The sequence below is a fragment of the Eurytemora carolleeae genome, unplaced genomic scaffold (genome assembly GCF_000591075.1).
Source record: "Eurytemora carolleeae unplaced genomic scaffold, Eaff_2.0 scaffold558, whole genome shotgun sequence".
Classification (NCBI taxonomy): domain Eukaryota; kingdom Metazoa; phylum Arthropoda; class Copepoda; order Calanoida; family Temoridae; genus Eurytemora; species Eurytemora carolleeae.
The window spans coordinates 164,962-183,357 of NW_019396494.1; the positions used below are offsets into that span (position 1 = coordinate 164,962).

At 31.7% G+C, this 18,396-nt stretch overlaps 2 protein-coding genes across 4 annotated transcripts; one reads left to right on the forward strand and one right to left on the reverse strand.

The window, feature by feature from the left end:
* The first annotated feature begins 1,262 nt into the window (after positions 1-1,262).
* Positions 1,263-11,630, forward strand: LOC111704320 (carotenoid isomerooxygenase). The gene is made up of 15 exons (XM_023476535.1): positions 1,263-1,363; positions 2,390-2,623; positions 2,811-2,905; positions 3,484-3,606; positions 3,868-3,968; positions 4,240-4,441; positions 5,389-5,524; positions 6,008-6,082; positions 6,351-6,470; positions 7,608-7,664; positions 8,544-8,612; positions 9,133-9,201; positions 9,775-9,847; positions 9,925-10,062; positions 11,017-11,630. The coding sequence occupies exons 1-15, from the start codon at positions 1,286-1,288 to the stop codon at positions 11,142-11,144; spliced, it is 1,698 nt and encodes a 565-aa protein (XP_023332303.1). The 5' UTR covers positions 1,263-1,285; the 3' UTR covers positions 11,145-11,630.
* On the reverse strand, positions 11,560-18,064 carry LOC111704321 (uncharacterized). 3 transcript variants are annotated; one of them, XM_023476537.1, is made up of 8 exons: positions 18,032-18,064; positions 17,007-17,326; positions 16,531-16,599; positions 16,389-16,474; positions 13,287-13,337; positions 13,059-13,071; positions 12,762-12,826; positions 11,560-11,919 (listed from the first exon to the last, which is right to left on the reverse strand). In XM_023476537.1, exons 3-8 carry the CDS (start codon positions 16,595-16,597, stop codon positions 11,617-11,619), a joined length of 585 nt encoding a protein of 194 aa, XP_023332305.1. In that variant the 5' UTR covers positions 16,598-16,599; positions 17,007-17,326; positions 18,032-18,064; the 3' UTR covers positions 11,560-11,616. The 3 variants fall into 3 exon arrangements, with proteins under 3 accessions (XP_023332305.1, XP_023332304.1, XP_023332306.1); XM_023476536.1 differs by having other exon boundaries at positions 16,531-16,603; XM_023476538.1 differs by lacking the exons at positions 16,389-16,474; positions 16,531-16,599; positions 17,007-17,326; positions 18,032-18,064 and adding an exon at positions 13,412-13,605.
* Positions 18,065-18,396: the final 332 nt, after the last annotated feature.

The window sequence follows — 18,396 nt, forward strand, 5'->3', positions numbered from 1 at the left end:
AATATAATTGTATTATCTCCAACTTTCAAGTAAAAAAGCACGTACGGTACAGTAACAGAATACTCAAACAATCCAAGATTTTTATAATTCAAATTCTCAAATTAACTTTAACAAATAGATCTTTAAAAAATTTGTCCCAGAAGTACCACGTTTTTTTTTGTTATACACAATACAATGTTAAGTGGAATATTTTTTTACTCAAAATCTTCTGGATTCAAATCTTTTATTTACCTTTATAATTAAGTGCTATGTGCGAAAAAAAAACCAATATTTCGAAGGACACTCTGTAAATCTGTGAAATCTGATCTATGAATCCAGGAATATAGGAAGGTAGAGAAGAGAGAGAGGCTGGAAGAGAAATGAAGAAGCATGGAAGCCCCAGCTAGAGTTCAGTTATCCACTTTATCCCTATCCATCTACAACAAATATAAATGGGTTCTTTTTTATAATTCTTTTCTTTGAGGAATAATTTTCATACAGTGTGTCCCACTTTACATCACAATGATGAAGAGTAGGAGAGAAATTGAATGTCGTCTTCTTGAAATAAATTACAGCATCCAATCTTAAAATCAATCTTATTTTAATTATCGTTAAATTCACCTTTTTTGCCGGAGAATTTCATACTTATTTAAATTTTTGAAACAAATTGTTTTAAAATATATTTTTTGTTGTGCTAAGAATGTTGCCTGTATTTTAAAATGTTTAATGAAACCTGGCGAAGTTCCACACTGAAATATGAACGACCAAAAGAATTTCCAAATTCTGAACATTCTGTTAGAATATAAAAACATTTTTTATGTATGTTTAACAAACTTTGAGAAAATTTTTATAAGCTTTGTCCAGCTAAAAATTTGTGTGATATCCTTGCTATTCTGTTCTGAAACATCGTTGATTTCGTTCTAATCAAAGTTATTAATGTTATTTTAAAATTTTCATTATTATTATTATTATCATTTTATTATTATTATTATTATTATTATTTATATCATTATTATTGCTTTTATTGTCATCATCATCATTATTATTATTTTATTATTATCATTATTAGTATCACCTTTAATTCTGCCTATTGATACTATTCGCTTATATGCTGGGTTTTCCAGTAGTTTCTTAAACTAACTACTGCTGATTTAAAGGGACTACAGACGTAATTTGATGTGACCCTACATTTATAAAGTGATGTGTCTGATTCACAATTATTATCATTATTAGTATCATTATTTTATTAGTAGTAGTTATCTTTTGATTTAAAAAAACAATATTGTAAATATTAAAAAGACATAATATGGGTGACGAAGATGAAGTAAATATTTATGATGGTATCCTGCCGTGTCAGGGTAGACAGGGTGGTATGTACCCACAGGTACATATATACATAATACTCATGTACACTGTACACTATATTTATATAGTTGAAGGGTCTTTCAACGTACGTAACTTCGTTTCTTCGTTGCGTAAGTGCTTCACAACGGTACCCTTTACTTTTTTAATTGATCTAAAATTAGAAAGATATCGTTGATTTTCTATTTCAAAACGAGCTCAATTATCCTTAGTACCTCTGCTGCATGAATCCCCAAGTAACTATTAAGGAAAAAACACAATAGGAAATTACTAACTTTCAGATAAAGAAAAGAAAACATCTGCAGTGATAACCAGAAAACTCTGGAATAGAAAGACGACTTTACACCAATACTTAAGTGTATTTCAAGTCGTTGCAAGGCAAATAGTTTTAGAAGAACTTATTAAATCACTAATTAAGTGAAATAGGCCTGTTTACAATGCACCCTAGCTGTGTCTCATGTTCAATGAACTATTTAAAGTTAAAACTTGACTCTAAAAGTCGTCCTCTTATTACAGAGTTTTCTGGTTATCACTGTAAGTTGTTTGAAATTACAGCGACAGTCACCTTTTATATCATTACAATGAAAACTAAATTTCTATTAAAGTTTTGATTTCTAACAAGATTTTATCAAATTACAAATTTACAAATATTAATTAACAGCTTCTCTTTATCTCATAGTTAGTAGTGTATAATCTATGCTATTAAAAAAGCTGCGCTTGGAATAAATCAAAATTGAAATCATAATTCGTTTGTATTGTATTGTTAAATACAACGACGACTGTAGGAGTTTTTTTCATTTGACAACCAAATCTTTCACCTTAAAAAACTATAGAAATTCTAAACTTTTATTCCTTTAAAATAATATTAATTCACTAGTAGATTTTTTTACATTTTGTAGTTTAGCAGATTTTCCGGATATTTTTTAAGAAATTTTAAAAATCGTAAATTTTAATCTTCCCTAGGGTAATGAGAGCTCAACAACAAATTTTAGCACAATGGGTTTATTTGATGCAAACAAAACCATGACAAGCATTATCTTATTTCCAGGTAGACATCTCTATTTGGCTGCGCAGCTGCACAGGTGACCAGCCAGAAACAGCTGGTCAGCTAACCGGTAATATACCTACCTGGCTGTCAGGCAGTCTGATTCAGAATGGGCCGGGTAAATTCTCGTTTGGGTCTGACGTCTTCAAACATCTGTTTGATGGGTCAGCTGTTCTTCAAAAGTTCACGATTGCCAATGGAAATGTCCACTACTCTTGCAAGTTTGTTAAAACAAAGGTATAAATATTTATTAAAAAATATTTGATTATCAAATGAAAACTATGAGGTCTTGAGGTTCTATAAAGGGCATCAATTTTTCTATTTTTTATTTCTATTCCTATTAAAGGTTATTGTCAAAAACAGCAAAGCACAAATTTGGGTTTTCTTCCATTCTGATTTAATTTTAGAGTTCATTATTTTTCAGGCTCTTCAAAAAAATCAAAAGGCGGAGAAGATTGTTATTCCTGAGTTTGGAACAACTGTCTCTAAACCCTGGTGGGAACGGGTTAAACTCTCCAGGTACAACTTTTGACCATAATCCTAAAGAATTGTTCTACCGAAGACAGTTTGATCTTTCGAACACTCTGATAGAATTGATCTTACTGCAGTAAAAGAAAGAAGACTACGGAAGAATTTGTATGATATGCAATGTTCACTTAAACCTACAATTGGTGGGTTTGGTATTTGCTCTTTTGTCCATATTATTGGTCAGCAATTGCAAATCCAACCCACCAGAATAGCGTAACACGCGCCTCCAATGGCATAAGCCAACATAAACTATAAATGCTTTCAAAAGTATCTAAAAGTAGTTTCTCAGATAGTAATTAAATGTTATGAAAATTATCTAACTTTATCATGGGAACACATCCTGATATTTTACGAAAATAGACTTTTGCAGGGTAAACACTAGATGATATTTAGTTAACATCACTACAATCTATAGACGTTTAGTACAAGTTATTTATTTTTGAAGAATTACTGTGATTACTCTACGAACCCTAGTTATGATGTTACATTCAAGATTAATAAAATCAAACTTTTTTGGTTGCCTCTTAGGAATTCATTTTTTTCTTGTTTGTAAATTGTGAATTTTCCAGGAGTAATGTAATGTCTGATAACACCATGATCACGGTCTACCCGTTTGATGGTTCCCTCTACACCTTCTACGAGTCCCCATTCATCTACAGCATTGACCCTCACACTCTCAACACAGGGAAAAGGTCAGGGATCTTGTAAAATGTGTAATAGTCAATAAAACTGTGGACCTTGTTTTCATTTAAAGTGTTACATGCTCAATTCACATTGGTACCCTTTGAACCATAAACTGGGTATCGATGAGGAAGATTTTGCAGTTTTGCGATCTGGAGATTAGATAAGGTTGAAAGGGTACCATTGCGAATCGGGCATTGCCCTCTTTGCATGGATGATGGATGATCACTTAATTTTGCTTACCGTCCCTTGAATAATGGTAATGTTTTCAGGGAGGATCTTGGGAAGTTGGGAATGATATCACATGCCAGCCATGTGCACTTTGATAAACAGGGAAATATGATCACACTGGGCATGAAACTTTCAGCTAGAGGAACTTCGTTAAACTTATTATCCTTTTTAATGATATTATCATTATTATTATTATTATCATTATTATATTAACATTTTATTATTATTATTATTATTATTTTATTATAATTATTCTTTTTATGTATTTCTGCTTAAAATGTGTGGTTTTAATTTAAACGTTTTTCCTATTCCACATTACAAGAATGAACAAAAATACGAAAAAATCTTTAAAGATGGCGAATTCGCTATAAATTCAATCAAAATGAAACAATTTTAATAAATAAGCTCCGAAGGTCCAGTGTATGCTGTTACCTCATTCAGTCGTGAAACAGCTTCAGCGGCGGCCTTGGAAATAAATCCCACAGTATCTGCATCCAAGAAAGCTACAACTGGTCCCAAAACCTCGCTTGCTTGCCGCGGAACAGAACTATACCGGGTTCCTTGCCGACGTATGTTCAATCCTGGTTATATGCATTCCTTTGCTACAACACCCAGGTAAAACTTTTTTACAAGGTTTTTATTTTTGTCCTTGAGAAAAAAATCTGGTTTTTTTGTTGCCAAACTTCTCTATTATTTTATTTACTTCCCCTAACTCCTGTCACATCCATCAAGCAGAGCAAAAACTAAAGTAAAAAAGTGATGTTGAACGCGAAAATATATGATTAAATATCTAAGTGGAGGGCAAAACTGTTCGTTCTTAAACTTGTGACTTAAGCCCTGCAGACGTTTGATACATTTCCCCTTTACGACTTTTAAACCTTATATGGAGTCAACTCTCAACTATATAAGCAGGGGCGAATTAAGGGGCACACGCTCCCCCCCCCTAAGCTCCTGGGGGGGGGGGCGACCCCCTTAAGGAAATTCATTAATCATGCTTTGAAATAAAAGCATCAAGGAATAAAAGATACAACAAAAATTATATCGAATAAACGACCTGAACTGAAATACCTTGTCCAAGGTGGGTTTCCGGTCCCTTATGGATTAAAAGAATATAGGTGCAAAGTTAGCACCATTTATCTCTATTATTACAAGAGTTATTATAAACTCCAAGAGACTATAAGTAAGGTCCTTCGAGTTAAATGTAATAATAAATAAGAAATTGGATATCTACTGTTTTTTGTTCAATTTTTAAGGGGGGGGCAGAGGGGGCCCAACATTTTTTTCCCGTTCTCGCGCACATATGGGCCCCCTGAAATATTGGTGTAATTCGCCCCTGTATAAGGAGTTAAACCCATAATAAAAAGTTTTTGCAGTGGATATCGAGCTAAGTCGCTGAGCTGTTAAGCGATATCCTCTGCTAATGTTTCGCTTAAAGTTTGTGCAGTGGATATTGAGTTAAGTCGCTAAGCTGTTATGCGATATCCTCTCCTAATGTTTAACATTTTGATAATATATAAAATAAATGAATTTGTGACTGTAATTATGTAATAATGTTATCCTAGATTCACTGTTCTGATAGAGCAACCTTTGACGGTTAGTGTAAAGAAAATGGTTTCTGCATTAATTCGGAACCGTCCAGTAGCAAGCACACTTCAGTGGCAGGGTACTTCAAATGTCGTCTTTCACTTGATAGATAAGGTAAACAATAAAATACTTGCTTTGGAACCCAGCTTTGCTTGGAAACAAAGAGTTATCCTTTTCTACTTAGACCTTTTAAGCCAAACTAAGAACATTCCTGTGGTTTTAACGAGTTCTCCAATTAAAATCTGAGACAAATCTTTTAATGGTTATGATCGGACATACAACACCCCGGACTAACCAGCGTGAGAAGCATTCGGTTACTTTTATTTGAAGTGAAACATGTTTTTGTCTATAATTCAATCATATTTAAACTTACGGATTTGTTTCTTATATACTTTTTCATTCAAAACGTATATGCCAACAAAAAAGTTTTTGAGAAAAAAGGCTAAAAATTCTGTATAAGAGGTAAAATTGTGATTGAAAGTCGCAGCTTTCTGAAATATTGACAGAACCGTTAAATCCACGAGACAAATAAACAACCAAACCTAGATATATGTTATTATTAAAGTTACAAAAACTAATCAATTATATATCCGACAGGTTACAGGGAAGAAGCATCCAATAAAATACACTTCTGCTGCATTCTTCTATCTTCACACAATCAATGCTTATGAGGTAATATTTAGGGATTAGGCCTCTAATCTTATTTATGCACATAAATAGTTGTAAATAAATTAATCTATAACCTTTCAATAGATAACACCAATTAAACTCAAACAATAATAAGAATTGTAAAAAGTACAAAAAAGCAAAAGAATTGTAACTTATATTCATACAACAATTAAAGTTCCAACTATCACAAAACTCTGATCGACAATTCATAATTTATAAAAAGAAAAAACCTAAAATTATTGTACTGGGGTTACCTCTGGATATTGTACAGGACGGAGATCATGTAGTTGTGGATATCTGTAGTTATGATAGTCCAGCAATGATGGACTGCATGTTCATTTCAGAACTTCAGTTTGCTCAATCCAACCCGGCATACGCAAACCTTTTCAAGGTACATTATACAATTTTATAAACATTTAAAGGAACAGTCAACGTAATGTATAACAATCTAGTTATAAAGTGGCACGTCCGATTCACAACGGTTCCGTTTAACCTTTTTTTGAAGATATCATGTATAATGACTTTTTAATACGTATAATAGCTGAACAATTTTAACCATTTTATTCATATGTTTAAAAAGTGCTTGTCGCCATAAAAGTCTTATACAGTTAAACCCTAAATATTAAATACATCGAAAGAATTTATTAAATGTCGTATTCTTTACTTTCTGATAATGGAATGTTGCAGATATTTAGTTTTTTAATTAAATGATTATATGGAGCTCTATAAAACTGTTCCCGCATATTCATTATTTATTTTCGCAAATTCTGAGATTTACGTAAAATAGTAAAAACCCCATTGAAAAATTGTCAAGACGACATTTGATAAATTCTTTCGATGTATTTAGTATTTGGGGTTTAACTGTACTTTGTGGCTAACTCTGTAGTTTTAAAAGAACAGTTTAATCTTTTTCGTTTAATCCAATTAAAAGTTATCAGAGCTGAGCGGAAAACTTTAGAATTGGATACTATTAATCCCGATCGCTTAATCTCAGTATTTAATGTGAACACTTTTAATTTCCTCCTTAAATCGTTCTTTTCCTTTATTTTTCTCTCCCTGCCAGTTTCCGCCCAAATGAGAGTTCACTCTTTAAATGGCTCGCACAATATCAAATTTTCCGGCTTCTCTGCTTGGAAAACTTTATAATTGTAGATATCGAGAGCAATGCTTGATCTCCTCTTTTTGTTATTCTCAAAATAATCAACATCCTAGGTTTGTATCAACAAAAGTATTCATAACTCAACCAATCGAGTGGGGTTTGTAGAAACCGGAACAGCCAAGCAGAGAAGCCGGGAAATTTGATATTTTGCGCGCCATTTAAAGAGTGAACTCATATATTGGTCAAACAAAGTGAAAATATCCAAAAAGAGAAGGAATTTAAAAGTGTCCAAAATGGATATTCAGATTAAGCAATCGGATTTAAAGGTTTCCAATTTTAAAGTATTCAGCTCAGCTCATCAATCGCTTAATATAGCTATTTTTAAGAAACAAGCATGTTTAAAAGAGAAGATAATCAGTATTATTGAAGGGGAGACCAAAAAGATATATCCTACCATTGAAGATAAACCCTGATCGACAAAACCAGGTAAAAATTGGCATTTAAACTCATGGCGATTGGATTTATTCCGGAAAAGACGAATCTTGGAAAGAAAATTCCCGAAAAAGACTTGCTCTGGAGAGAAAATTATTAATTTATTTTTCCTTCAGTTTTTTGAAGTTTTGCTTTAATGTTTTATAAACTGATATACATGTAAACCCAAAGATAATATATATTATCTTTGTGTAAACTTTTATTTAAATTGCATTTAATTACAAATTATATTATCAAAAATTTGATAATAATAACAAAGAAATTTTGGAAATGGGTAACTAGTCGCTCTTATGTACTTGTGAACCAGCATGTTACACCCCACTCCAGACTTTCTTCCGTCCAGAAATTATCTTTTTAATTGGCCGAGAATTTTTTTTTTTGCGAAAATTGTGGTTGAGACTTTGTCCTCCAGCCAAACACATAAAAGATAGAAATGTTTGTTGCAAAAAATGTTGACGCTTTAAGGAAAAAAATCACCAAAATATCATCTAATTTTTTACTTTTGAAAAGGGTTTCCAGCGTACTAAAACTTTCGCAAAAAAATGCGAAAATGAATTTTGCGAAAGGAAGCAAAAACAATGCAGAATTTTGCGGATAAAATATGCGACCATGTTGCGAAAAAATGCAAAAACTTTCGCACAAAATGCGAAATTTTCGCGAACCGATTTTCCCATTTCGCTGGAAACTCTACTTTTGAGTTATATTGCCTTGCCATTGTTAAAAATTAACAAATTTTAGAAAATAAAAAATAGTTAACTGAAAGTTAAAAATTGTCGAACTTCGTATCAAATTCACAATCTTTTGAGTATGAATTGATTTCTGACTGATCTTAGAATTTTTTCTTTGTTAAATATTTAATTTATTATTTTATAGGTTGATTTACCGTATACTAAAGCCAGAGCTAATATAGTAAAAACTTCTGCTCTAAATATTGTACCACAGGTAACTAAATACTTCCAATACTGTGGGTCTCATAAAACTGTGGAATATATGACGACTGTTAGATTAATGAATAATCAAATGAACATGAAACACAGCAATATTGCGCCGTGATCACACACCCATTGTACCTGCAGATAAATTTATTCTCAATATACTAGTAATACTATCTGTTTTATAACAAGATTGTTTAAATGTCGTCTTCCTATTTCACAGTTTAATGGGTCTCACGTACTTTCAACCCGATGGTTTAAACCTTTGATATTTCAAACTTTGGCTTTTTCATCTAGAAGAATTCGTAGTTTGAAAGATTAAAAATAAAAAAAAGATTAAATATTATGGTTAAGATATTTATATCAAGGATTTACTCAATATTATATAACAAGTACACCTTTTTAATGGTAAAAAATATACCTTCATAGCATTCATTCAGATTACATTTTACATTATACATTTGCATAACTTAATAACTTTATTGCCAATTTGTTTTTTCTTTAGATTAACAGAGATATATTTCATGCAGGTAATCTGTGATGATGGATGTGAAACCCCTGCCATCAATTATTCACAATTCAACGGCAAACCTTATCAGGGAATTGCCATTTTCCAAGAAATTTGCAGTGTGTTTTTTAATTTACAACAATTTACAACAATTAATAAAGCATTGTACTCGGAACCATTTCGCTAATTAAATTGATTCTTAAGTTTATGAAAAACAATATAAAATGAATTTAATTTCTTATAAGTTGTGTTTTATTGCATATTTTTTAGATCTTACTCAATATCTATGCAACGCGCGCTATCACTTTCAATTTTAAAGAGAATCTTAAATGAATGAATTACAAATTATGACGATTACTTAAAAACAACTTTGCCTTTCAAAGAAAATATATGAAAATGGTTTTCAAATTAGTTTTTCAAAATATGTGAAAAATGGTTTTCAAATTAGTTTTTCAAAATATGTGAAAAATGGATTTCAAATTAGTTTTTCAAAATATGTGAAAAATTAATTTCAAATTAGTTTTTCAAATCATGTGAAAAATGGATTTTAAATTAGTTTTTCAAAATATGTGAAAAATGGATTTCAAATTAGTTTTTCAAAACATGTGAAAAATGGATTTTAAATTAGTTTTTCAAAATATGTGAAAAATGGATTTCAAATTAGTTTTTCTACGCAATAACAAGTGATGTAGATGCAGAGAACGCTGGCAAACTGTTAAAAGTAAACGCAAAAACTGGTAAGTGAAAAATAATGTCAAACTTAACACAATTCAAGCATTAAAATCTCCCAAACTGTATTCATTTAAAATTTCAGGTGAGGTGCTTACATGGTGTCAACCGAACACCTACTGCTCAGAACCGGTTTTTGTTCCAAGACCTGATGCCAAGAGTGAAGACGATGGAGTCTTGATAACTTCAGTTATACGCGGCAAACCAGAAGTAAGATATTCAGGTAAGTCCTTTTCGTTGTTATTTATCATTATATTCATTAATCATTATAAATAAGCATATTTTTCAACTAATAAAAAGGGCAGAAGGTTCATAAACAATGCTATTTTTTACATGAATTAAAAAAATTCACAATGCAATGATTTTACGTCGAATGTTAAATTTTGCCAACAAGATACGACAGTAACTACAGGGTGTCTCCCAAAACATGACAGTAGAGGGACGACTTTAAAGTCGTCTTTGATATAATATTTGTGACATTCAGTACTCAACCTACTTTAACATGTCTGATTCTTGAAACAGTCCTGGCATTTCCAAAGGGGTCTGCCTTTTTGGTCTGTCAATATTACCTGAGATATTGAGAATTTCGGGTAATATTGAAAACAAAACAAAAACCGGATCATATTTTAGAGATGCCAGGACTAGAGGTATTTTGCGATTATTAACTCTAAAATTGTACTTCTAAAACTATAGGTTGATAACAGAAAATTATATCAAATATCAAAGACGATGTTCAAATCGTCTTGCTACTGTCATGTTTCATGGGACACCCTGAATGGTGGGTAAATAGTTCTAACTAAGTAATCTACTTTAACTAACATCAGAAATACTCAATTATTAAAATTAATTTAATGCACGCCAAAATCTCTGTGACATTGTAATATACAGGGTGTCCCACATCATTTCGTATAGTTTATGACACTAAATTGCGATTTTCGGGACTACTCAGAAAATTTAAGAAGAACGAATCATTTAAACAAATTGTATAAGATAATCTAAAAATGTGCATGCAGAAAACATATAGGTTTTTCGATTATTATGTTCGTTTTTTAGCTTTAAATTATGGAGATAATCTAATATGATGTGTGACGCTCTGTAGGTTTTGATTCAACAATTTTTGTCATCATAAATGTTTTCTTGAGGGATGCTAATCAAAACATTCATATAAAATATTTAGGTCTGGTCGTACTTAACGCTGAGGATCTAGTTGAGTTGGGTCGTGTAGAGTTTGAGCTGCCTGGTCCTGTTCCGAAACCTCTACATGGATGCTTTCTACCTTCATGGGACTATAATCCTGTTTATTAACAGGATTTCATTTATTTATTTATAATGTAAAAACCAGATGTTTACCGCTTTAATTAATTCTAATGTTTACCCGACTAATTAATCCTGATGTTTACCCGATTAATTAATCCTGATGTTTACCAGATTAATTAATCCTGATGTTTACCGGATTAATTAATCCTGATGTTTACCCGACTAATTAATCCTGATGTTTACCAGATTAATTATAATCCTGATGTTTACCGGATTGATTAATCCTAATGTTTACCCGATTAATTAATCCTGATGTTTACCCGATCAATTAATCCTGATGTTTACCAGTGAAATGAAACCTAAGGTTTTCAAACCAAATTTCCTATTTTAAACAAATACTTAAAATAATCCTAAAAAGTGTAAACATAAACATAAACCCCAGGATCTATCACAAGGCGTAATATCTAATCTCATATTTATTATTTCATGAATGTTTAGTAATAAATAAACGAGAATTTCTCTATTCACAAGTTACACCACAAAAATCTACACAGTCCCTGTACGCTTTCAGCTGATCAATAGCAACACAATCATTTACGCAGTCATACAGACATCCTTGGCTCTCCTCCCCACCCAGTCCAACAGCTGGCACATCAGATCTTCCCACTTGACCCTCTTCTTCAGGTGGGTCATCCTCTTCAGCCTGGACCATTGACTGGTCTTCGTTGACCAGCTGGCCTTCTGACTGGTCTTCGTTGACCAGCTGGATATTGCCTCCAAATATACTTGAGTCAATGTAGTTCAACTCATCTACCCTTGGTTCCTGGAATAGGATTTAATATTAATCTGATTAGGATAGCGCTTAGCCACATGTACTTAAATGAACATTAAAAATGTAAACTTTTAAAGTGGCTGTGAGCGTAATTTCACGTGACCCTCCATGTAAAGAGGGGAATATCCTATATACAGTACAGTATTCTTTAAACCTTTGAATGATCATCGAGGATGGATAACTTGGTGTGTTTATCTCTAAAATGTTGTTAAATTAAGTGAGTGTGCGGTAGCAAACAGTGTGAAATCAACTAACGTTACTTATATTTCTCGAACATTCTAATTGAAATTTTGAATACGAATTTTTTTCTTCTGCAACCTCTTTAGTGTAAGTATTAATATTTTCTAATAATAAAACAGTTTGCAATCAAAGTGTTCAAAAATTTCAAACGTTTCTGCAGATTAATAAAGAGAAATCCGTCATCCTTGAACAATCAAAGCTTTAAAGGGTATTTTTTAACCAGACACTCGACACTCACCCTTAACTAAACTTTCGGTGTGTACTGCATTACTCTAACAAAAGAAATGTGGGGTTTAGTGAAGAGTGCTCTACAACCTTCTCCCCCCCCCCGCCTCCTCCCTCCCAATGGAAATAAACTCTTAACGTAAATTTGTTTTTTTCACGAGCATGACTGAATTTGATCAACATAATTGTCTCTTAATGCATTATTTGATGAGTCACTGGCCACTATTAAAATTGCACACAAACTCGTTTTAAAACTAATAAGTTTTAAAAATATATTACAACAACCCCATTTAGTAGTAGTTTAGCTCCATCTCTATGAGAAATTCCCGGCATTGTACATTTTTTTATTTAAAACAATCTTTTCATACCTTTTTCAGAATGTCATAGGAACCATAATAGTCATAAACATCATCTCCATTCTCAAATCCATAAGCTTAAAAACAAAATATTTTTAAAAAGATTTGTTATTTCTGACATTTTTCTGTTTTACATTTCTGGTTAGTCTGCCATTTGTTCGGTCATTTCTGTTTTATCTTTCTATTATTTCTGGGTTTTTTTAAAACATTAAACAACCTCTAAAGAAATTAGAAAAATTTCTTGATTATATTTTCTTCTAATAATATTTGTATTTTAGTAAATTCTGAAATTTCTATAAAAATCCTAACCTTTCGGAGATATCTGATTCAGAAAAATCCAATAATATTTTTTTCTCATGGAAAAAGAAAAAAAAATTTATTGGGGAAAAAAATTAGAATGATCAGCTTTAAGAAGTTAATCGAGGGGAGGGAGGGGGGGGGCATGGTAAAGAGAAAAGAGTTGCGAATGTGAGAAACGGAGAGAGAAAGGAGCCGGGAGATAATAAAATAGTAAGGACTTAAAAAATTATTATTTCCCTGATCAGTTGATGGAAACGAACGTTCTGAGTCTTCTGTCTCATGATCATCCTAGAAAAAATGATAGATATATAAATGATAAATCTCAATCGACTTCTGAATTAATAATTTTTGAGTTTCTATACCTTTTCCATGCTAAAGCTGTTTTTTGTGATGGAATTTTAATAAAAGTTTGGATATTCAGGTTTTCAGTGCTGAACACTTTAGAAAGATGGATACCGAGTTAAATGCTTGATCTCCTCTTGTTATTAATCTCCAGATTAATAAACCGATTGGGATTAAGGATATCCCATTCTAAAGTTAACAGCTCAGTTCAATATAAAAATGTTATGATAAAATTTTAACCCCTAAAAATATACCATGCTTAAATTTGACCTTTTTGTAGCGCTCCTTGTGAATAGATCCCCTTTTATGTAGACCATAACATTTTTTTGAACATAACTCAAAAAGTATTTTAAAAGTAATTCAAATACAAAATTCATAGTAATTTAAATATTTTACTTTAAAGTTTTAGTTTAAAGGCAAAGTGCTTGATTGACTTATTTTACTAATGCTAGACTAAATCTATATTTAATTACACACGTAGGTTTTGAAAATTCTGCGAATATTTTTGCATTTGAATTTACGGGGACAAATATAGATGGTTATATTTCGCTAAATTTATGTTTTTGCACATTTTTGAGGTAGAGTCAGGGCTTTCCAAAATGTATAGAATGTTATAGACTCTGTAAACAATCTAATATAACAATATATTATTGCAACTTAATATCATTGGCTTTAGCTATTTCAAATTCGGCGAGATTATAAAATCTGAGTTTAACATATTACAGGTTTACATCATCAGGTTGAAAATATAACAGTAATCGAGTAATCATTATTACATATTGCAAAATTGTGCTCTAAAAAAAGATATATAGCCAAAAAAATTGTTTAAAAATCGTTCAAGCTTCTCTGAGCTCTATTCTATGTAAATAAAAAATAAATTTCTGTTTATCTGTCTGTTTATTTGGGTCTCCGATCAATCTGTCTCAAAATTTGATTAGAAAACTCGGTAGAACCACGGGAATGTTCTTTGCTTGGATAAGTGAAGAAGTGGGATGATTTTTAACTTTTTTTGGAGAATTTTTTTTCAAGTTTGACGTTCCATTAACCTTCCCTGTGGTTATATGAGGTCCAACAAAAAATTTGAGCCCGATCGGTTCAGCCGTTTTGACGTGTTTATTGGATGTAGATGTCAAACTTTATAGATTTTTATAAAGCCAGGCTCGAAAGCTGATAAATGTCTAAAAAAGAAAAAAAGGATGTCCAATGCACATTGTGAACAATCACAAAAAAGAAACAAACAAACAATTCTAATATACATAGAAAATACAAGGTGTCTCTGGAAAAAGTGTGTTTAGGCTTTTTAGCCTAACAAACATCGTTGTATTGCAGGTGCTCCTGCATTGAGTACAATCCCCTAAAATGTGGGGGGGGGGGGTTGTCACTGAAACATTTTCTCTAAAATGCCGATTTAACCTTCAAAATTATGTCTAATATTCGAAAATGTGCACGGTCCCATTTCCAAAGATATTACTTACTTTTTCACCCTCTGAACGTCGTTACAAGTTGGTACATTGTTCATAAATTGAGGCGTCACCGTTGAAGTATTTTACTCTAAAATGCCGTTTTTACCTTTAAAATGTACTCAAAATGTACTGTTCTTAAGATTTTCAAAAAAATTCAAAAATTTAAAAATCAGATTATGAAATTTACGAGACCGAGCACATTTTCGAATATTAGGAATACTTTTAAAGGTTAAAACGTCATTTTAGAGAAAAATGTTGCATCGACAACCCCCTGTAATGGAAATTGTAACTGCTATAAGCCTCTTTAAACACAATACAATGATGTTTAGTAGGCTAAAAAGCCTAAACAGACACTCTGAATATATGTATATGTAAGTTTATTTATTTATATATTTAGAGAGAGATTAGAGATTCTACATGTTGCGTCAATGCGTCACAACATTAATCAGGACGCACCGTTACGCAGTGACAGTTTTATTTTCTATCTGTCTATAATTCTACGCATTGTGGTATACTGACTGTTGTTTTCTAAAACCAGAAAGACGAGTAAATCAAATTTTTGTACTATTTTGGGTTGGGCATTACTAAAAATAGAGTTAGGCATCGTTTTTAAACATCCTAAGGTTTTTGCTTTCAGGAGGCTACAAAAAATTGAATTTGTATTTTTTAGAGTTTGCTTTTATACGCACTACGCAAATTTTAACTCTGACAGAATAAATAAGCTTTGCACGATTTTCTTTATCAGTTCTTTACGTTTCTTTTTTTTCTTTCAAAGTTTTGCGTATTTTCATAAAAACAAAGAAAAGAATGAAATTTTGAAATGAGTTGAACTCCTCCGTTTTTTTAACCTACTTGAAAGCCGAAGAAACTAGAATGTTTAAAAAACACTGATTGCTTACTTAAATTTAGCTGATAGCTTATAAGTCAATTGATTAGGCTAATTAGTCAATAGTTGGTTCTTTATTATACAATAGCTGATTGTTAATGTTTCTTTATCTGATTAGAATTATTAAATAGCTGATTGCTTACTTCTTATAGTCAATAGCTGATAACTAAATGTTGTTTAACAGCTAATTTCAGATTGGGAAATATCTGATTGCTTATTAGTCAAAAGCTGATTGCTAATTGGTTCATGGCTGATGGCTAAATTTTATACGTTGTTTAATATCTTATGAAGTATTTAACCACACATTGTTTATTAGTAGTTTTAGGTCATTAGTTTTTTGTATAGATTTAATCTGGGAAAAGTAAATAAGCATGAAATATAATTTTAAATAATCTTGGTTTGAATATTACTTTTTTAATGTTGTTTTTGTTTGTTTATTTGTTCATGCTTGAATGAGATATTTTGAACGAAAAGCAATAAAGCAGGGATGTATCAGGTATCTATACCATAATTTACTAACTGTTTTTAAAGTGTGGAAGGGGCTGGGAAGGAGGATAATTTTTGCTGAAAAAATCCCTCCGAATAAAATTATGCCAATTTCATTTTCTTTACACCCCCTCCCCCTTTTCTTTTTTTATATGTATGTACCTGATTTGGACCATTAGACCCATGCTCTGAGGTCCATTGACACCAGCCCCACTTACTGCAGTGTGGGGCTTCTACAGAACTACAGTCTACAAAAATCACCACTAGATGTCTCTAATAGTTAGAAAATAAAATACTTACTTACCCTTACTGGTAGTACACTGCTGAGCTGATGCTATAGTAGCGCAGCTTAGAAGTATAAATATCATCATTTCTGTCTTTTTCAGTTCAGAGTTAAAATCATTAAAATAGAAAATTTGTTTTTTACGAAAATTTTCTGAATAAGAATGTAAGCCTAATTTTAAGTGAATTTCAACGGAGCCGTTGAAACCTTTATCTGATCAAACATGTGAAAGATATTGTTGTTTTTCTGACTCTAAAGTGTTTAAAGAAAGCCACTTTCGCAGAGAAACCGCAAATGAAAATAAACAGTTTAAAGAAACAAACAAAAATTATATCTAATTCAAACATGATCAGACAAACTTTTAAGAGTACCGTTGTAAATCGGGTATTGGAGGGAGGGTCACTTGAAATTACGCTTACAGTCCCTTTAAGTTTAAAGATCGATATTATTATTTTGTTATTACTGTTAATTTCAAAAGTTTACTCTGATCGATTGACCTATTTTTGTTAATAAGCTGATGCTGACGCTTAGTAAAGCTCAAGTTTTAATAATTTTCTTCAGTATTGGGCAGAAATTGGGTAGTTTCCTCCATCCAGGTTTGAGCTAGAAGCTAGTAGGTACCTCCTGTGGGTCTCTGATGGAATAAATGGTAGAATATTTCTGCAGGTTGGACCAACAACTAGTAGGTGTCTTTTAGGACTGTGGCAAAAATTGGTCGATATCTTCGCTACTCCAGGATTGAGCTAGATATGAGTAGATACCTCTAAAGCAGAAGAATATTCTGGACTAGGTGCTATGTATGTGTATTGCACTTAGCCTGAAACCAATCCATCAATCAAACAATCATTATCATTGAAAATAATATATGAATTGCTAATTCAATGTGTACTGCAAATTGCAAATTATTTAGATAAACTTTTTACAATTTATAATTTAACATATTTATTTAAAAGGAGTATAAAAATGACGGGTTGCATCTCGTCTTTTAAGATTTGTGGGGACCTATTTATCATTTAAGATAATATTCATTTAGTTTTAAGATTTGTAGGGACCTATTTATCATTTAAGATGATATTCATTTAGTTTTAAGATTTGTAGGGACTTATTTATCATTCAAGATAATATTCATTTAGTTTTAAGATTTGTAGGGACCTATTTATCATTTAAGATAATATTCATTTAGTTTTAAGACACAAAAAGGCCATTTTAGAAATTTAGGATGCAGAATACATACAGAGAATTTTTTGTTTCCTTATAAAAAAAAATGTTTATGACGAAATGCCGCGTAAAAAAAGACGAATTGGAAGTCGTCATTTCCGTTACAAGATACTGTATATTTTTGATTATTTTTGTCAATCTCATTGAGAAAAAATTATTCTCGATTTTAATAAATTTATTACATAAAGAAAGAATGAGCATTGCTATGAAGTATGTAATTGCTTAAAGAACATAAAACCTGTTTTGTAATAATTGGTTAAAGTCACGTGACTTGATGGATTGATTGATTGATGAATCCCTGCACCTACACTATTACACTCCAACAGTTCAAAACCAACTAAACTATAAACCATCTTCAGCACTCACACACACAAAACAAACACAGACACACATACACAACAAACACAGACACACATACACCACAAACACAGACACTCATACACCACAAACACAGACACACATACACCACAAACACAGACACACATACACACAAAAACACAGACACACATACACAACATAGACAAACACATACCACAATACACTGACACACACACAACAAACAATGACACACACACAACAAAGACAGACACACATCCACAACAAACACAAATGCACATGCACAAAATACACAAATAATTATACCACAAACACATACATACACACACACAC

What these genes read in the sequence shown, in the direction of transcription:
- LOC111704320 (XM_023476535.1), top strand. Translation starts at nt 1,286, where the DNA reads ATGGGTGACGAAGATGAAGTAAATATTTATGATGGTATCCTGCCGTGT. An exon ending in TCTTTCACTTGATAGATAAG is followed by an intron (nt 5,525 to 6,007) that starts GTAAACAATAAA and finishes TATATCCGACAG; the next exon opens with GTTACAGGGAAGAAGCATCC. An exon ending in ACCCTGATCGACAAAACCAG is followed by an intron (nt 7,665 to 8,543) that starts GTAAAAATTGGC and finishes ATTATTTTATAG; the next exon opens with GTTGATTTACCGTATACTAA.
- LOC111704321 (XM_023476537.1), bottom strand. Translation starts at nt 16,597, where the DNA reads ATGATGATATTTATACTTCTAAGCTGCGCTACTATAGCATCAGCTCAG. An exon ending in GCAGTGTACTACCAGTAAGG is followed by an intron (nt 16,475 to 16,530) that starts GTAAGTAAGTAT and finishes TGATTTTTGTAG; the next exon opens with ACTGTAGTTCTGTAGAAGCC. An exon ending in CCTATGACATTCTGAAAAAG is followed by an intron (nt 11,920 to 12,761) that starts GTATGAAAAGAT and finishes ATCCTATTCCAG; the next exon opens with GAACCAAGGGTAGATGAGTT.